Source organism: Amblyraja radiata, chromosome 20 (genome assembly GCF_010909765.2).
Source record: "Amblyraja radiata isolate CabotCenter1 chromosome 20, sAmbRad1.1.pri, whole genome shotgun sequence".
Classification (NCBI taxonomy): Eukaryota; Metazoa; Chordata; class Chondrichthyes; order Rajiformes; family Rajidae; genus Amblyraja; species Amblyraja radiata.
Genome location: NC_045975.1, coordinates 43,858,539 through 43,879,145, shown reverse-complemented (window position 1 = coordinate 43,879,145; position 20,607 = coordinate 43,858,539). Strand labels below are relative to the sequence as shown.

Genomic DNA, 20,607 nt, shown 5'->3' with positions numbered 1-20,607 from the left:
CGGGCAAATGGGGCTAGTTTAGATGGGCCACCTTGGTCGGCATGGACAAGTTGGGCCGAAAGTTCAGTGTCTGTGCCGATACTGTGACGCTAATTCAAAATGTAAATCATGTAATTAGGACAACTTAATGCCCTTTTCAAAATGCTTGTGAGATGGACACATGACTTATCATCTTCCTTCTGGGCTTGGATTCCACAGCAACAGTACAGAAGAAACGACAGCTAAATATTATTATCCAACCTGTGATTTATTAAGGGACTAATCTGTGATCTACATGCAGTGGCCATTCACTACACACAGATCGCCAAGCTGAGATAGTTGGATCACATCCTTATCACGATTCATGAATCATTTGCAGGAAGGAATGCATATTAATGCTCATAAAAAGCAAACTTCAATCCTGCAAAGACTTAGAGCAATGTGATTCATAGCACTGTTTAAATAAAACTGCTGGTCAAGGTACAGAACCGGGCCAGATGAGAAAACCAATGGAGCAGCCCATTCCCCTTCAAAGAGTTCCTGCTACAAAACATGGCTGGTATGTCTCGGAGTTAACAGGATTACCTCAGGAGAGGGATCTGTTATAGGGCCGAGCAAGGAACACATATGGTGAACTGATTATGTCTATGTATTATTTAGCTACATTCACGTAACCTAAAAACGTGATATAATGACTGCTTCCCCCATCACAATGATGAGCTGACAATCTGCAATCTGGTAGACTGGTTGTCAACACATCATCGTTGTATCCCTGCGTTATCACATCTTCCCCAGGCAATAATGGGCCATTATGGGCTCCCCCCTTCCTTGGTTATCTGTTGCCAGTCCTGATTTGTTCTGGCCTTTCGTTACCTCCAGTTCCCTCCACTCTGCTTTCAGTATGAAGAAGGGATCTCATTGAAACACATAAGATTGTTAAGGGCTTGGACACGCTAGAGGCAGGAAACATGTTCCCGATGTTGGGGGAGACCAGAACCAGGGGCCACAGTTTAAGAATAAGGAGTAAGCCATTTAGAACAGAGACGAGGAAACACTTTTTCTCACAGAGAGTGGTGAGTCTGTGGAATTCTCTGCCTCAGAGGGCGGTGGAGGCCGGTTCTCTGGATGCTTTCACGAGAGAGCTAGATAGGGCTCTTAAAAATAGCGGAGTCAGGGGATATGGGGAGAAGGCAGGAACGGGGTATTGATTGGGGATGATCAGCCATGATCGCATTGAATGGCGGTGCTGGCCCGAAGGGCCGAATGGCCTACTCCTGCACCTATTGTCTATTGTCCCGACCCAAAACGTCTCCCATTCTTTTCCTCCAGAGATGCTGCCTGACTCGCTGAGTTACTCCAGTACCTTGTGTCTATCTTCATTATATTTGATATCCAAACTGGAACTATTGAAGAGTGATCCATGAACATACACACAAAGTTGAAAGCTATCTAATATAACGTTAAGCCCAAGATTCTTTAACTCTACGACAACTAAACACTTATTAGGACCACATATATCATAATAACGTTTATTTTGCTGCGAGGTGGGCTAACTGGTATAGTGCGATGAGTGTGGGTTGTGTTTAACATATTGACAGTGCTGGCCATCCAAACAGGGCCTAACACTCACCGCTTCTCCCTCCTTCCAACCTTCAATTCAGCAATGGCCCTCAGTGTAAGCCTACAGAGAGCAGAGTCAGGCACCCAAACCTAAAGCCCGGACCTGGATTACCCCACCGGGGGACTCCGTCAGACAGGCCGTCCATTCCCGCAGAGCCATCTCCGCTTCTTTCCCCCTCCCGGGGCCAAGAATCATCAATGATCAGGTTGGCAGCCAATGCATTTAAATGTCAAGGATGAAATAATCAACAATCAGACCGGCTCCACTACGCAAAGCTTCCAATTGTCAAAAAAATATATTCATAAAATTTGAAAACAATATCCCGGAGTAATTCCACGGTGACATTTTGGCGATTGTTTAAACTTGTCTTTTTGCGAAAAACAGATTGACATTCAAACCTGTTGATTATTTTACTGCCCTGTCATGCAGGGATATCTATTATTCTGTTTAGAATTACCGTGACATTCTTTCACTGGCATGATGGCATCTTATTTTGTTCCACAAAGTGCTCACACTCACTATTTATTAGGTTTTGTTTAGTTTATAGATGCAGCGCACAAACAGGCCCTTCGGCCCACCGAGTCCGCACCGACCCGTGATTCCCGCACATTAACACTATCTTACACACATTAGAGGCAATTTACATTTTGTACTAAGCCAATTAACCTACAAATCTGCACGTCTTCGGAGTGTGGGAGGAAACCGAAGATCTCGGTGAAAACCCACGCAGGTCACGGGGAGAACGTACAATCTCCATACAGACAGTATCCGCAGTCAGGATCTAACCTGGGTCTCTGGTGCTGTAAGGCAGTAGCTGCGCCACTGTGCCGCCCCTCTGAACAATGTGGAACTAAACATTAACATTTGCTCGTGCTGCCATTCGAGACTCTCTCACTTAAGGCATCACTTTCACATGACCTCCTATATGATAGCTGAGATCCCTCAGAAAAGGGATCCCTTTTGTCCTTACGTACACATCTGGGCCCAGGAAAAATGGGTTGCACTGGAATTATCAGGAGGACCTGGACCAGATATTCCATCTGTCTCCAGCTTTACCCTGAAGATACCCTGAAGACAAGCATCTCAGCACCCTAAACCAATTTCCTTTTTGCCATAAACTGGTTTCTTCTATGCAGAGTATTTTCCTGATTAATTCCAGTCTGGGCATCCACACGACAATAATGTTAAAAGCACACACAGTCAATTGCGGGCAGGTGGGACTAGTGTATATGGGGCACCTTCATTGGGACGGGCCGAAGAGCCTGTTTCCGTGCTGTATAGCAGACACACAAACTTATCCCCAGCTAGTGTGTGATGGATAATTAGATGAATTACTTTAAACTGACACAAATTGGATGATGTATGCACCAGCACATTACACCAGTGAAAGAATTTCAAGACCTACAGTGACCTATGTGTAGGAAGTAAGTAAGTTTGTAAGTTTATTGGCCAAGTATTCACATACAAGGAATTTGCCTTGGTGCTCCACCCACAAGTAACAACATGACATACAGTGACAGTTGCGAATGACTCAGAAAACACTAAACATTAATAATAATTAAACATTAATGATAAAACACCATTGATCAAGCATGTGAACCAACAAAATACCAGATCAAAGGGAGGCTACAGATTTTTGGCTGTTGAGTAGAGCAACTACTCGTGGATAAAAACTGTTTTTATGTCTGGCTGTGGCAGCTTTGACAGTCCGGAGTCGCCTTCCAGAGGGAAGTGATTCAAAGAGTTTGTGGCCAGGGTGAGAGGGGTCAGGGATGATCTTGCCCGCTCGCAACCTGGAACTGCAGATGCTGGTTTACACCGTAGATAAACACAAAATGTTGGAGTAACTTAGCAGGACAGGTAGCATCTCTGGATAGAAGGAGTGGGTGACGTTTCCGATCAATACCCTTCTTCACAATGAGTCAGGGGAGAGGGAGATGCAGAGATATGGACCTACAGTGACCTACAGCAACCTACATAAAGTCTATACTTCATCGACACCGCACTCAAAGGACACTACACTCCGTGCCTTCACGGAACACACCAGCTTTTACAGCAAGCAGTGTTACGTGTAGGGAAGCTGCTATAACCTCAGCTCAGCAGCACAAGCCAGTTATGTAAGCTGTTCCAGGCTGTTGCACAGTCATTTATTTTAACTTTCAGCTCCATGTTGTTCAGAAGGCAGCAATGAATATGACCTTTTTGTTGAAAAACTAACAGCCCCGTGGCCGGGGTAAGAATGTCACATTCAATGCAAGTCACAGGAATGAACAACCACAGTTAACAAGGTAACAGTTCAACAACAAATCTCCCATGAAATGCAAATACACTTCATAACAATCAGCAAAACACCAGTGTGAAATTATCCCAAGTAGAAACAGATTCCTTTTACAATTAGAAGCTAAGAAATATTGACTTTTATCGTTTGATGCCTGGGGCTGGTAGTTTTCTCCTCGTCAATGAAGAACATGGGCTACCCATGAATTTACAGGTTGTAATCTCACTGTTATAAACCACAACTATCTACAGAGAACATCAGCCGAGTTGAGAACAAGTCCATTCTCATTCAGTAGAAAGAGCAGAAACTTGTTGTAACTGAAGCAACATATCTGACACCTAACGGAAAGGATATAAATCTCTAAACTTGGTCCTTTTACTTATTTCTCTAACTTCACTTCTGTTTACACCCGACTTGGTTTCTGGTTTTGCAGTCTGTGACAAAGTCTGTCTCCAGCAGTCTGACTGTCTCTGACTGTCTGACGGTGAAGCTCGGAGCCTGACCCCATCTCTAACAGCCCTACCTCACTGAGCTGCTTTCTCAGTCTGTGAGATTATCAGAGACCAGAGTGAAGATGATCACATGGTGAGCATCAGCACCTTTCCCCAGAATGTACTGTAGTCCCCAGCCATGACGCTGACATTGCACAAGCTGTTTGACTCTCATTGCATTAGCCCCCATTTCACACATTGTGTTCAGATTTCAGATTTCCAACATCCGCATTTTTTAAATGTTTCAACCCTGATATACCATTCCCGGCATTTAAATGCCACACTGGATTCAGTTTTGGTCACCCTGCCGGTGGAAAGATGCTGTTAACCTGGAAAGAGTGCAGGGACGATGTATGAGGATGTTGCCAGGGCTCAATGGTCTGAGCTATAGGGAAAGGTTGGCCAGTCAAGAACTTTGTTCCTTGGGGCGCTACATCTTCCTCATTGGAGACATTCGGACTATCTTTGATTGGACTGTACTGGCTTTACCATGCACTAAAAGGTATTCGCATATTCCTTTTTTCATGTATCTTTGCACTGTTAATGGCTCGATTGTAATCATTTTCTTTCCACTGACTGGTTAGCACGCAACAAAAGCTTTTCATTCACTGTACGTGACAATAAATTAAATCAAAATTAAAACTAGTACTATGGTTTAGAGGGATATGGGCCAAACGCAGGCACATGGGACTAGCTAAATATGGGGGCATCTTATTCAGCATGGATCAGTTTGGCCCAAAGGGCCCGTTTCTGTACTGTATAACTCTATGACTCATTTATACCAGGAAGATGTGGACAATCTAATCGCACTGTAACACTGTTGACTCTGTCTTTACCTATTTCCTGCTCAGGGGACTGAACTATCCCTAATGTTGAACTTCAACCCCAGCGTTGAAGTTGCAAAGAGCAAAGGTCCTTCTGAGAAATTAAATAGAAGGCAATGTCAGTTTCGTTGTTGTTATTGTTGCTAAAAATAACATCATTAAGGCGATGCCGGCACAAGCTATGGATCATCCATTATAAGCCGTCTTTGTCCAATTGGGCAGCATGGATCAGTGGGACAAGGCAGCAAACCATCTACCCTCCAGCCCAACCCATACACCACTCTTGGCCTGCAATGGGTCAGCTTCACTCCTGACACCTCCGTCAGTCACGATTACTCCCGTCCCGAGAGAAAACCAGTGAACAAATCTTTAGAATTCAGATAGCGATGTAACACTGCAAAGTGGAAATAGTGTCAGAGCATTGGGAATCTCAGGCCATTCGGCACTTCGAGCCAGCACCGCCATTCATTGTGATCATGGCTGATCGTCCCCAATGAATAACCCGTGCCTGCCTTCTCCCCATATCCCTTGACTCCACTAGCCCCTAGAGCTCTATCTAACTCTCTCTTAAATCCATCCAGTAACTTGGCCTCCACTACCCTCTGTGGCAGGGAATTCCACAAATTCACAACTCTCTGGGTGAAAAAGTTTCTCACTTAAATGGCCTCCCCTTTATTCTCAGACTGTGGCCTCTGGTTCTGGACTCTCCCAACATTGGGAACATTTTTCCTGCATCTAGCTTGTCCAGTCCTTTTATAATTGTATATGTTTCTATAAGATCCTCCCTCATCCTTCTAAACTCCAGTGAATACAAGCCTAGTCTTTTCAATCTTTCCTCATATGACCGTCCTGCCATCCCAGGGATCAATCTCGTGAACCTACGCTGCACTGCCTCAATCACAAGGATGTCCTTCCTCAAATTAGGTGACCAAAGCTGTACACAATACTCCAGATGTGCTCTCACCAGAGCCCTATACAACTGCAGAAGGACCTCTTTACTCCTATACTGAAATCCTCTTGTTATGAATATTGGAACATTAAAATGTTGGAAATCTCAGATGATGTGAAATGGCTTTAAACATAGAGCTAAGCAAATAATGCAGAACTGTGATCAACGAGGAGCTGGGTGCAGGGTTAGAGTGGGCTGCAGGCCAGAGGGTGCAAGAGTTCGTGGGGCGCAAGGGTAGAGGGGGGTGGGCGCAGGGAGAGAGAGAGAGAGAGGGGGGGGGGGGGTACAGGGGAGGGTGCAGGGGGTTACAGGTGCCCCGGGCTCACCGTGGTAGATGATGCTGCCGTTGCTGTTGAGGTAAGACTCGACGAGCGGCGCCTGCTCCTCGGACTGGTGGGCTCGCCTGGCCCGGCAGCGGCCATCCCCGCTCGGCTGCACCATCAGCGGCTCCTGGCGCCGGCGCTTCTGCTTCTGCTCCAACAAAGTCCGCTAGAGGGGGAGGGAGGGAGAGAGGGGGAGAGGTCAGCTTACCGGCACCCGCCTGCCCTTCCGCCGAGAGACTGCGCCCCACACCCGCCCCAGGGGACGGTATCCCCAAGCCTCCCTCCTCCAGTCCTCAGGGGCACGACGCTGACCCTGGCAGGATACCAGTGTGACCACTCCCTCCTTGGATAGCCGAGGATCTCCCCTCTCCATCCGAGATACCAGCGGGACCCCCCCACCGGGGAACCCCCCCCCCCCACCACCGGGGAACCCCACCCCACCGGGGAACCCCCCTGTTCCTGGGATTCCCCTCCCGGGGATTCCCCGTTAGTTGCCGAGCTTGGTCAGCGGGTTCTCCGGTGTGCGGGTGTGACTGGAGCCAGGGGTGACGATGACCAGACACCGGGAACCACGGCCCGGCCAACAGCGGCAACAACACACATTCAATCATCCTGATCTTGGGAAACCCGTTTGTGTGCAATATATATATAGAAACTGCACACAGTCTCCAATGTCCTTATGCATCTTTAAAACAACCCTATGAACAGCTGGCAGGCAGCAGCTCGTACATGTACAGCATGTGTGTGGAGCCGCGCCTGCAGCAGCCACCCGCGGGACCCCCCCCCCCCCGGGGAACCCCCCCTGTTCTGGGCTGGACTGGGCCGGGCGCCGCTACAACAGGCCGGGTACGTGCACCGGGTGCGGCCGGCAGCGGTGGAGCAGAGGCGGAGGGGGAGGGGGAGGACACCACGGCTACGCTTGGCCAGACCGACCCTGCAACGCTGCCAGAACAACAGATCTTTTATGGTCAGGTCAAGGTGCACTTACAACAACTGGGACTTGAAAATTGTGTCAAATCTGGTGACTCTGTATACTGTCTAAGTGTTCTTCTGCTATAGGGAGGTTTCACGGCAGTCGGGTCACGACCCATGACCCGTACTGTTGTTAGGCTACTCCAAGTGGAGTACACGCGATGTACTACAGGTAGGCACTTACCATTATTTCCAGCGTAGCGGGCCCGTTAAAACCCGCTGAAATGGTCAATTTTTGCGCTGTAAATAATTATGGAAATCAGGATAAGCGTGAGAGACATTTAGCCTACTTCACAATTCCAAAAGTGAGGAGAAATGACGGTAGATAGAAGCGAGAGCTGAAGGGACAACAACAGCCAGTGCTTGGCAAACATTGGCCGTTTGCTCACTGCATTTCATCAACAGTAAGGCATTATTTGTGTTTTTTCTTGATTCCTTTGGCATCTAAAAAGTTTCAGAAGTGATAAATCTGGCTGTAATTTTTTTTTAAATCGCCCATAGTTCTCGTGGGTTTTTACATACAAAATGAAAACGCGTCTGAAGAAAAATTTACAGCCAGATTTATCACTTCTGAGAATTTTTAGATACCAAAGGAATCAAGAAAAAACACAAATAATGCCACTTGATGAAATGCAGTGAGCAAACGTGATAATTCCCAATATTTTCAATGTTTACCAAGCACTTTAGCTGTTGTTGTCCCTTCAGTTCTCGCTTCTATATACCTTCATTTCGCTTCACTTTTGGAATTCTGAAGATGGGTACATGTCTCTCACACTTGCCCCGACTCCCACAATTTTTTTTGGCGCAAAAATTCAAAATTTTGGCGGTTTTTAACAGGTAGGAAAGTACGCGTTTCTAGCATTAATAACATATACCGGAAGTGACGGATGTCTTCCAGTTGGATTTAGCGGCTCCGTGCGTCGAGCCCTTTGACCCAGTGACCTTTCGTGCAACCTCCCTATACACGCACTGTATCTGAGATGCTTATTTTGTATCTATGATGTATGGCGATACTTGCACTAAACTCTATACAAAAATGAATTTCACTGTACCCGTGACAAAGTACCATTGAGACACGTTGACACTTCAATAACCTGGCTGGCCTCTTTGCTTGATTCTTCACAGATGTTCTCAGCCTGAAGAAGGGTCTCAACCCGAAACATCACCTATTCCTTTTCTCCCGAAATGTTGCCTGACCCACTGAGATACTCCAGCTTTCTGTGTCTATCTTGGGTGTAATAAAGGAGTAAAACATCCTGTGCATTTTGACAGCTCCACTGTGAAATCTCCTCAAGATGTGGGTGCCTGCACACTTTGAAGTTCTCACCCTCTCTCCAATGAGAGCTCTGTAGCAGAGCTCCCGCTCCGATTCCTCCCACTCATCATTGCTGACCTTGATTTGTCCTTATGCATACATTTCATTCATTTGTACTGTGTGCCTTTTCACATCTCTCGTCTCCCTCTTCCCTGACTCAGTCTGAAGAAGGGTCTTGACTTGAAACGTCACCTGGTCCTTCTGTCCAGAGATGCTGCTTGACCTGTTGAGTTACTCCAGCTGTCTATGTCTATCTTCGGTGTAACGCAGCACCTGCAGTTCCTACACATTTTGTCCTCTTTGCAGATGTTGCTGACTCCAGCATTCAGTGTACTGCAGTCTCCACAATACTCTGCCTTGCGCTACAATACCCAAGGTATGCAAAGGGTCGCCAAATAAATGGTGCCGACAAGTGCACGCCCCCCTCCACTTTGACCATTTTGTTCTGCAAATATTTTTTAAAAGCTTGGCATACTCCAACACGTAGTAATGGATGAGTTAGCCGTTAGTTGACTCAAAGACTGTTTGCTAACATTGATATAGCGAGAGTGATACAGAGACACCAAGCAGCATCATATGCAATGGGTAAAGGTGTTACCTGTTTATCGAGTTTCTGTTGCCGCAGGTTGCTGCTCTCCTCATCCAGGACACTGCAGAGTAAAAATACAAACAATCACAATATGTCTGTTGCAAAATAACATCATATATTCTCTAACTTCAAGTAACCCTTGCCCTCCATCCCTCCCCTCTTCCCAGTTCTCAGGCCAGTCTGACTGTCCTCAATTATATTTTATCTCTGTTGCTTTGTTGTTACCTTCTCCTATCTAACAATGATCTATTTTACATTTTCTTGGATCTACATCGCCTATGTCTCGTTTTCACACCGTACGCATCCTTAACTCTGTATCCCCCTCTCCCTTGACTCAGTCTCAACCTGATATGTCACCCATTCCTATCCAGAGATGCTGCTTGACCCGCTGAGTTACTCCAGCATTTTGCATCTATCCTCGGTTTAAACTCGCATCTGCAGTTCCTTCCTACACATCATACATTGTACTTCAGTCTGAAGAAGTGTCTCGACCCAAAACGTCACCTATTCCTTTTCTCCAGAGATGCTGCCTGACCCGCTAAGACCCTTCGAGCCTGCACCGCCATTCAATATGATCATGGCTGATCATCCAACTCAGTATCCTGTACCTATCCAAGTACATCTCCACACAGCTTTGAAATCTAGTAGTTGTATCTGCCTCAGCCACATCCTCTGGCTAAACAGCACCATCTGTGTGAAAACCTACTCCTCAGATCTCCTTGAACCTGTGCCTCTGGTTCTGGAGTCTCCCGCCCTGGGAAAAAAGATTATATTGTGGTGGGCTGAGCCATCTTGTTCATCTCAGTTGAACCACTCAGTTTTTGACCGGGAGCTCCTCGCGCTCTACCTGGCAATCCGGCATTTCCGCTACTTCCTCGAGGGCAGGGGTTTCACAGCTTTCACCGACCGCAAGCCACTCACGTTTGCCTTTGCCAAAGTGTCTGATCCTTGGTCATCCCAGCAGCAGCGTCACCTGACCTACATCTCCGAGTACACAACTTGCGTCCAGCACATCGCAGGCAAGAACTGGGTCGTAGATGCGTTGACCCACACCGCCATCAATGCCATCCACGCTTTGGCCCCAAGTGTCGACTACACGGCCATGGCAGCCCCCCAGCGAAGGGATGAAAAGATGCTCGCCTACCACACCACCCTCTCAGGCCTATTGTTGGAGGATGTGTGATTCGGGCCTGCTGACACCAGGCTCCTTTGCGACATGTCTACCGGATAGCCAAGACCCATCATCCCCAACCAGAGGTGTCACCCATCTTTTCATCATCGTGGACCGATTCACGAGATGGCCGGAAGCCGTCCCGCTCTCAGAAACCTCCACTTGTGACGTGCCCTCATTGCCCACTGGATCGCCTGCCTTGGTGTGCCGGTGGACATCTCCTCCGACAGAGGTGGGCAGTTCACCTCCGAGCTATGGTCAGCAATGGCCCGGCTGCTTGGCGCTCATTTGAACCACACAACGGCCGACCACCCGTGGAGCGATTTCACCGGCACCTGAAGACACCGCTCACGGGCCCGGACTGGATGGACGAGTTGCCATGGGATCTGCTGGGCATACACACTGCCCCGAAAGAGGATCTGCCAATTTTCTCGGCCGAGCTGGTGTACGGCGCCCCACTTACGGTCCTAGGGGACTTCATCCCGGCTGTACGTGGACATCAGGAACCACCCACGACCATGCTGGCGCGTGTCTGGGAGAAGGTGGGCACGCTCTCTCCAGTCCCAACGTCCCGCCACGGACTCACCATCACGTACGTCCCACCCGCCCTCCAGGACTGCCAGCACGTCTTCCTTTGCCGTGATTCCCACCATACGCCACTGCAAAGACCTTACGAGGGACCTTTCCAGGTGCTGCAACACGGTCATGTGGTGGGCTGAGCCATTTTGGTATCGAACCATCGTTGGTCGGGCTCAAACTCTCGCGTGGACCGGGGCCGACCAATCACGTGGACGGGGGGGCAGCGGGCCGTTAGGCGGTTGGAATTCAAAGGATTGGCAGTTGGAGTTTAACTCGTGTGTGCTCACGAACGACAGCACAGTTGTAGTTAAATGTGAATTTGATGCGTACGTGAGCAACGGGGCTGCATCGTTTACTTATTAAACGGAGTGTTTACACAACGCGTGGACCTCTACACTATCTTTCCCAACTAGACTTCCTATAAATGGACAAACCTCAATCTTCTATGCTTCAGTGAAAATAAGCCCAGCCTATCCGATCTCCTTATAACTACAGCCTCCACTCCAGGCAATGTCCTGGTGAATCTCTTCTGCACACTCTCCATTGATACCACATCCTCGTTGTACTGTGGTGAGCAGAACTGCTCATTACACTCCCAATGTTATCTAACCAACGTTTTGCATAACTGCAACATGACATCCCAACTCTTATAGTTAATGCATCGGCCTCTGAAGGCAAGCACACCAAATGCCCTGTCACTACCCTGTGTTGCCCCTTCAATGAGCTATGCACTTGTACTCCCAGTTCTCTGTTTGTCAAGGTCCCTGTCTGTTACTCCAAATGTCCTACCAATATTTGACTTGTGCAATATTGCCACAATTATCTGGATTAAACACCATCTGTCATTGATCCGCCAACTCCATCTTATCTCCTGCCCGCTGCATTTTTAGACAATCTGCCATCTACAATTCCACAAATTTCTGACTCATTGATCAATTTAGGAATGTTGAGAGATTTTCATATTAAAATTATAGGATTATTTTGTTATTTTCGATTATCAATAAAGCAAATGCTGCATTTTGTTGATATTATCAATAAACAGGTTTCTTGCTGAAAAATACCTTGTCCTGCCAACTTTCCTTCAGATAGGTTCTTGGAAAGGAATCTGAATGGTTGTTTGTGAGGAGCTAATGTGTCTTGTTCTTTTTTCAAGCTTTGCAGCAACTGCTTGTGAAGTTCTCAACTATTCTTCAGCAAAGCGTCAGGATCAGGAGATTACGTTACATTTGTCTGTCAATCTACTGCAGGGAGATGCGATCATTCCCAGTGAGCACACAATTTCAGCTCAATTTAAATAGAAAAACTTGAATCTGTCAAAACTCCGTTATCTATTATGTACGGCTAAGATCAGCACGTTATTAAATGAAAAACAGCCAGCACATATTTTAACTACCAGTCAAGCCAATTATCCATGCGAGGAGAAGATGGAACCCGAGGGTAGGCTGTGACTTCTGTTCACTCCTGTGGGTGCCGTTCTTCATCTTGCTGAATGAGAACACTCGTACATGAAAGCACCCCCTTCACTGTGATTGTGTTCTGATTTCAGTGAATGATTTGCGCAATTGCTAAGCTCAGAAGGAACAGGTACTTGTCAGACTAGCTTTACCACTGTTCTATCGTCTGTATGCTGTGGATTTTTGAGTGATTACACCTTAATAGAAATAAACGATATTAGGGAGTTATTGGAGAGTACCTCACACTGCCCTCGGCAAGGCCAGCAGCATAATCAAGTTGGAGTCACACCCTGGCCACTCCCTCATCTTCCCTCTCCCATCAGGCAAAAGGTATAGAAGTGTGAAAACGCACTCCTCCAGATTCAGGGACAGTTTCTTCCCAGCTGTTATCAGGCAACAGAATCATCCAGCCACAAGAAGAAAGCAGTGTTGAACTAGTATCTATCTCTTTGGTGACCATCCGACTCTCCTTGATCGGACCTTGCACTAAACGTTATTCCCTTATCATATATCTATACACTGTAAATGGCTCGATTGTAATCATGTCTGATCTTTCTGCTGACTGGATGGCATGCAACAAAAGCTTTTCACTGTACCTCGGTACACGTGACAGTAAACTAAACTAAACTAAACTAATCTAAACTAAACTAGGTTGACATCATGTGTAGGAAAGAACTGCAGATGCTGATTTAAACTAAAGACAGACTCAAAATGCTGAAGTAACTCAGCGGGGCAGATAGCATCTCTGGTGAGAAGGATTAGTGGTATTTCGGGTCGAGACCCCTCTTCAGATGGGTCCTCATGTCAGACGGCGTCTGCCATAGTGAGCGCTGACTACAGCTGTGTGTCAATGGGCCGATCCTCATCACAGCGATGAATGGGCAACTGGTGAATGGATCAATATTTGCAGTGAGATTTTAGGAACATGGATCTATCGACATTGTAAAGGAGCCCGACTACAATTTATCACAGACAAAGATGCCTCTGTGTCTGCACTAGATTGCAAACTGAATGCTTCACAGTCATAGTGCAATTGATTGCTAGAATGCACTCCTAGCTGGTCAGAGTTATGACGTGGATAACAAATTAATTTACAATTTTCCTGCCACAATGCATCGATTCTTCCTCATTATTTGAAATATTCTGGCGTTCAAGTGGGTTTCTCCGAAATGCCGTTTCCCACTGCCGGAAGCCTTTTGCTGCAAGATTCTCATTATGCTGTTGGCCCTTTGGTGATTTAATTGCAAACGGAAACACTTTTAAACTGTGATCATAAAATACACAACACTTTTATTTACTCTCTTGGTTTAACTACAGATAACTTAACAGAAGGAAAGAGCTATCAATTTACCATTAGCTGGTTTGTAAGCTGTGGTGATTATCAGTGCGAACATAGTTAAAGTTTGCACTGCTGGGCATTTGTTTTTTTGTAAATCTATTGACAATTTTACACAGGAAATCTGACTGCAGTGACATTAATAGAAAGTTTAAGGGCACAGATTTATAGACATAGATCTTTTGCAAAACATGTAATTAGGGTTTCACTCATTCAGGATGGTATTGTCAGACTATTAAGTTGTGTCGAAATGTAACCTCAAAGCCTCTTCTCCTGCTCCTTATACACTCTCAACTGTACACAGCCCCTTGCCCCTGGTCCCAGTACACTCATAACTAGAGCCAGGATGTTTAGGCGCTAAAAATCTCTGAAATAGGCAGGCAAAAAGGCATAATAAAATTACAAAAAAGGCACGAAAGAGGCATTTATTGACAAAAAAGGCATAAAAAGGCATTTATTTCCACCACCAAAATATGGTTCAAAATGATAATTATAAAGGTATACTACATTAAATGACCATAGTTGCCTGGTTGCACATAAATACCAGCATTTTTTCAAATTATCTGGTGTTAAACTATGCCGTCTGTCAGACAGAATATGCTACAGTTGTGAAAAACATCTTTCTACCCCAGCTGAGGTCACTGGTGCATACCTGAAACAAGCTACAAACTCTACATCCATGTCGATATCTTGTGCATTACAACTACCTTTGAGAACTTTAGCTATGTTTTGTATTTCTTCAAGATCTTTGTTAGCTAAAATCACCCCTCTCACATTTTCCTTGGATGTCTTTACCTACATCGCCAGGAACTTTAAGTACAAAGTACAGCAAGTGAAGATGTAAACAGCCGAGCAATAGTTGAGCTCTTTGACTTCTCCAATATTTCCGATGTCAAGAAATACTCCTTTGATGGTTGACCTGCCTCCAGTGTACCAATGACCACATTGGCAACATATTTCCCCACAGCATCGGTTGTCTCGTCTATTGGAGATCCATATTTTGTTGCATGCAACTTCATCTCTAATTTTCTGCACAACAATGTTGAAGTTGCTGTCAACATAATTTTTCCATAATTATGACTCGCTTGGTATTTGTTCCTCTGTGTATTTCCCTAAAAAACCTCTGAGAGATTTGTTTTCCAATTTCCACCGTGGAATTCCAGCATCAATGAATGCGTTGCACAGATCACTCGAAAACTCAGATTTGCAATTGGAGCCAGCAGTAAATGTTGTGAGGAGACAAGCTTGCGTATTTCCTACCTTCAGTTTCTCTGTCTGCCGCCGACTTGTGTTTAGCTGTCTGTACATGCATGGAGATGAAATATTTATTCTCATGATTCACTGCTTTCTCAAATGCGTTGCAAAACAGCACACAGTTGTCTGTAGAGAATATATCACTCCCGTACACTATCACCAAATCGTTCAGTTTTTTTACAAGGCATTGACTTGACTTTAGGCATTTTGACGCTTGCAGGGGTAGATCCTACAGGAGCGGGGATGCAGACCTCTACAGGCAGGCCAAGTACAAGCTAAGAAGAGGAATCAGAGCTGTCAAGGAAAGCTACTCTGTGAAGTTGAGGAGCAAGTTCTCCGCAAATGAATCTTCTTCAGTGTGGAAGGGCTTGCAAGAAATCACAGGCTACAAGAGGAAAACCCCCCACTCCTTGGACAATCATCAGCTGACCAACAACCTGAATGAGTTCTACTGTAGGTTCGATAAACAGAAACTTAACCCTGGTACCTCCACACCCCCTCCCCAACCAACACTTCACACCTACTCACAGCTTGACTCCAGTTTGAAAAGACTGGACCCTTCCCCACCTACTTCTCCCCAATCACCACTTCACACCTACTTAAAGCATGACTCCAGTTTGCAAAGACTGGACCCTTTCCCACGCACCCCTCTCCAATCACCACTTAACACCCACTTACAGCCGAGTTTCGCCCCGGTGGTGTAAATTTTCTTGTAAGTTACGTTAAAACGGCAAAAAAAAAGGCTGATTTAGGCAATCGTGAAAAAGGCATTATCTTCCTGAAATCATCAAAAAAAGGCATGAAAAGGCACCTATGGCATTTATGGCAAAATCCTGGCTCTGCTCATGACCGTGCAGCCAAAATCTGCTCCAACTTCATTTGCACGTGTGCAGATAACACCATCATATTGGGCGGAAACTCGAACAATGACGAGACAGAATATTGGAAGGAGATAGAGAGCTTCATAGACTTGTATAGACTACAACCTCTCAATCAATCTCCACGATGAGAGAGCTGATTATTGATTTTACAAAGCTAGATGGATTACATGTCCATTCAGTATTAATAAATGCTCGTCAAGATGGTCAAAAACTTTAAGTTCCTAGGCATAAATATTACCAACCATCTGTCCTGGTCCAATTATATTGACAATATGGCCAAGAAAAGCACACCAATGCCTCTACTTCCTCAGTAGACAAATGAAAATTGGAATGTCCCCATTTGGCAACAGTTCTGCCCAAGACTGTGAGAAATTGCAGGAGTTGTGGATGTAGCCCATTCCATTACATAGACCAGACTTCCCACCACCTACAATTCATGCTGCCTTGGGAAAGCAGCCAACATTATCAACGACCACTCACACCCCAGTCTTTCTCTCGTTCCCCTCTCCACTCGGGCAGAAGGTGTAAAAACTTGAAATCATGCACCACCAGATTCAGAAACAGCTTCTCCCTGCTGCTATCAGAGTCATGAATGGACATAGAAACATAGAAAATAGGTGCAGGAGTAGGCCATTCGGCCCTTCGAGACAGCACCGCCATTCAATATGATCATGGCTGATCATCCAGAATCAGTACCCCGTTCCTGCTTCATCCCCATATCCAACTCTCTCTTGAATACACATGTGCTAAGAATATATCTTCAATCTTCCAACCTATCCCATTGTGACCTTGGCACTTTTTCTGTAGCTGCAAACCTATATTCTGCACTGTTTATTTTTTTCTTTTGTGCTACCTGATGTACATATGCATGGTATGATTTGTCTAGATAGCATGTTAACAATGTGTTTCAATGTATTTGTGATAACAATAAACCAAATCCTTGGTTCCCTGCAGCATGTCCTGCATTTCTCTTCCATCACTCCTTAATCAAGTACAGCTCAAATCAGACTGATGTATCCATTCATCAACTCTAGCATTCACAAACTATTTATCTCCTAATCAATTACCGTCGGGATCAGAATATTTGTCCCCTCTTCAAATACGGCTAAAACAAGATTAAACATATCTTGAGCAAACACACGAGTCAAATTGTCCTTAATCAAATACAGCAGAAATCAAAGCGGATCTCTCAAAATAAACACAGCACAAATGACACTAGACATACCTTCATCTCCGATAGAACAAATCACACTCTCTATTCTAACCTAACATCCAACACAAACCCATCTAATTATGTATTAATCAAATGCAGAACAAATTGGACTGTTCACTTCTTAATCAAATACAGCACTAATTAGATTAATCACCTTTACCCAATACAAAAACATTCACCCTTTAATGAAATACAGGAACAAACAATCCTTAATTAAATACAACAACACCTCAGACCCAATTATTCACAATCAAATTCAACACAAATCACATTGAGGTTTAGATTTATTATTGTCACATGGACCAAGCTACCGTGAAAAAGCTTTGTTTTGCAAAAGCTCAGATGTACCGTTGACAAATACAATCAAGTCAAACTCAAGTACAATAGGTAAAGCAAAGGAGAAGATACAGAATATAGTTCTCAGCATTGTAGCGCATCAGTTCCAGAGACAAAGTCCAATGTCCGCAATGGGGTAGAGGTGAATCGGACAGTACCCTCTCCATTCAGAAGCCTGATAACAGAGGGGAAGAAGCGGTTCCCGAGTCTGGTAGCGCACACCTTCAAGTGTCTGTATCTTCTGCCAGACAGGAGCGGGGTGAAGGAGGAATGACTGGGGTGGTACAAGTCTTTGATGTTGGCTGCTTTGCCAAGATAACGTGAAGTGTAGATGTAGTCAATGGTGGGGAGTCTGCTCTGTGTGATGGACTGGGAGGCATCTACAACTCTCTGCAATTTCTTGCGGTCTTGGGCAGAGCTGTTCCCAAATCAAGCTGTGATGCGACCCAACAGTGTGCTTTCTATGGCGCATCTGTAGAAGTGTAAGCATTGTTGGAGACATGGCAAATTATTGTAACCTAGTCTCCAAAGGAAGTCGAGGCGTTGGTGTGCCTTCTTGGTTGTTGCATCAATGTGGTTGGTCCATGACAGGTTGTTGCATCAATGTGGTTGGTCCATGACAGGTTGTTGGTAATAAGCGAGTTTGGTATTCCGAAAAACGCAAGGAATCTTGGGATTTGTCAAAGAAAAAGCGAACAAAGCGCTAAGTGTATAAACTGTGTAAAAAAATATTTAATCTGAGGAACAAGGGTGCCAGGTAGCGGGAGAGCGGGGTGTAACTGCACGATAGAGGGGCCAGATGTGAAAAGGAAACGGGGGGGGGGGGGGAGAGACTGCACCGGCAGAGAGACATGCACACACACCCGCGCCTCATCCGCAGCCAGGATCGAACCCGGGTCCCCGGCACGCAAGCGCTGCCGAACCGCCACTGGACCATCCTCATCTCTGCCCCCGGCCCCCCCCCCCCCCCCCAAGTGTTCGGGGGCGGCTAAAGACGTCTGGACCGACAGGACACCGGCCCGGAGCAGCGGACCCCAGGCCCACAGCCAGTGAGGAGAAGCGCCAACCTCAGCTCAACTCCACCTGCCACGCTGGGACATCCAACAGGCCTCCCCCTCGCGCCAGCTGCAAGTCCGGGGCCGCCACCACCCCCCCAGCCCAGGACCACCCCGGACAGGGACGGGATGCAGACGGCGCAGCAGCAACTCAACAACGCCCGCAGCGCCGGAGATCCGGGCCCGAACCCGACCACGGACAAAACGCTTCCCTGCACACAACGCAGCACCACAGCTGCTGAGAATGTTTATAGCGAGTGACCTATGACCTGGGCATAACGCTCTTATATTAACGCCAGGGAACTTGAAGCTCTCAACCATTTCCACTGCTGCTCCATTGAATCAGACTAAATATCCCTTCATCAATGTAGCAACAACAAAAAATTCCCAGTAAAATACTCAGATGAAACAACTCTAAAATAAATCCAGCACACATCAGACCTTGAACAAATGCAGTGCACGTCAAAACAATCTCTCCTTAAACAAATAGCAAGTTCATATCAAACATCCCTGCATCAAAGATAGATACAGGGAGCTGGAGTAACTCAGCGGGTCAGACAGCATCTGTGGAGAAAAGGAATAGGTGACGTTTCTCCAGCCTTTTGTGTCCATGTTCAGTTTAAAGCAGCATCTGCTGTTCCTTCCTACGATGCCCTGCATCAAACACAGTGCAAATTAAACTAATCATCCATTGATAAAATAACAAATCAGGCTGAACAATCCTTGATCAAAGTCAATACAAGCCAGGAAAATAAAATTACCGCTTTGTCAAGTCGTGCATAGATAATGCTAACTGCCCCAAAATCAAACAAAGGGGAAAATGACTGAACACCCCTCAATCAAAGAAATCAGCCAAAATACTGATTAAATATAACACAGAACAGATTGTACAACCTTTCATCAAGTCAGCAACACATCAGACTAAACACTCTTTAATCAAACACAGCACATCAGAAAACCTACCCCAAAATCAAACACAAAGATACTGTAACCTTGATCTTACAAATGATAACATCAGCCGAATCTCTACATAAACTATTTACAGAACCTTTCAGCAAATAGAATTTAAATCAGATTAAATTCTCCACAGAAGAATGTTAAAACATCTCAATACATGCCAAGTGCTATAAAAAGGATGGATTCTTGATGGGCCAAAGGGCCTGTGTAAGTGTTGGGTGATTTTAGTAGAGTGGACACACCACTCCTTAAACATATTTTAATCACATTAGCACAAATCAAACTAATCACCACTAAATCTGCATTGAGTCATCTACCCCCAAATGAGGTCCAGTAACTAAATGCCTGTATTTCAATCAGATAATTCAGACTGATCCCCTAAGACTACTACAGTTACATTAGATTGATCAGCCCCAAATAGTCTCAAACACAAAACTGACAAATCACCCCAGAATCAACAATAATCAAAAGACACAGCAAATGAGACTAATCACGTTGTAATCACAATGAACACACATCAGATTAACAATCTTTTATCAAACAAGGCACTAATCATTCTCATCACTCCTAAATCACACACGATGCAGTCAGACTATCCATCCCTTATTCAAAAGGTAGTCTATTCATACACAGCACCAATGAGACCAATTTCCCTATAATTAATTACAGCAGAAATAAAACTGAAAACCCCTGAATCAAATAAAGCCCATATCCAGTAAATTGCACATAAATCCAATATTACACAAATCTGAAAAAATCACTTAATCAAATCCAACACAAATTAGAACATCAGTTCTTAATCAAATGCAGCAAGTATGTGACTAAACACAGCAGAAATAGGAACTAGTTTCCTCCAGAATTAAACACAGAAGCCATGAGAGTGATCCAGTCAAACACAGCACCGATCAGTTAAACACACCATCATCTAATGTTCACGTCAGACTCATCAATCCGCAGTCAAATTATTCTCATCTTTCCTGAATCAGGTACACCCCAAAACATCAATAAACAGCATTAAATCAAGTTAACC

At 45.4% G+C, this 20,607-nt stretch overlaps 1 protein-coding gene across 2 annotated transcripts in view; it reads right to left on the bottom strand.

The window, feature by feature from the left end:
* The window catches only part of LOC116984358 (tubby protein homolog), a 66,977-nt gene that overhangs the window by 33,342 nt on the left and 13,028 nt on the right, over positions 1 to 20,607 (bottom strand). For both annotated transcript variants that reach the window (XM_033038511.1, XM_033038512.1), the window contains exons 2-3: positions 9,351 to 9,402; positions 6,469 to 6,631 (exon numbers count right to left, since the gene is read on the bottom strand). In XM_033038511.1, the coding sequence (XP_032894402.1) occupies positions 6,469 to 6,631; positions 9,351 to 9,402 (215 nt within the window). The remainder of the gene's footprint in view (positions 1 to 6,468; positions 6,632 to 9,350; positions 9,403 to 20,607) is intronic.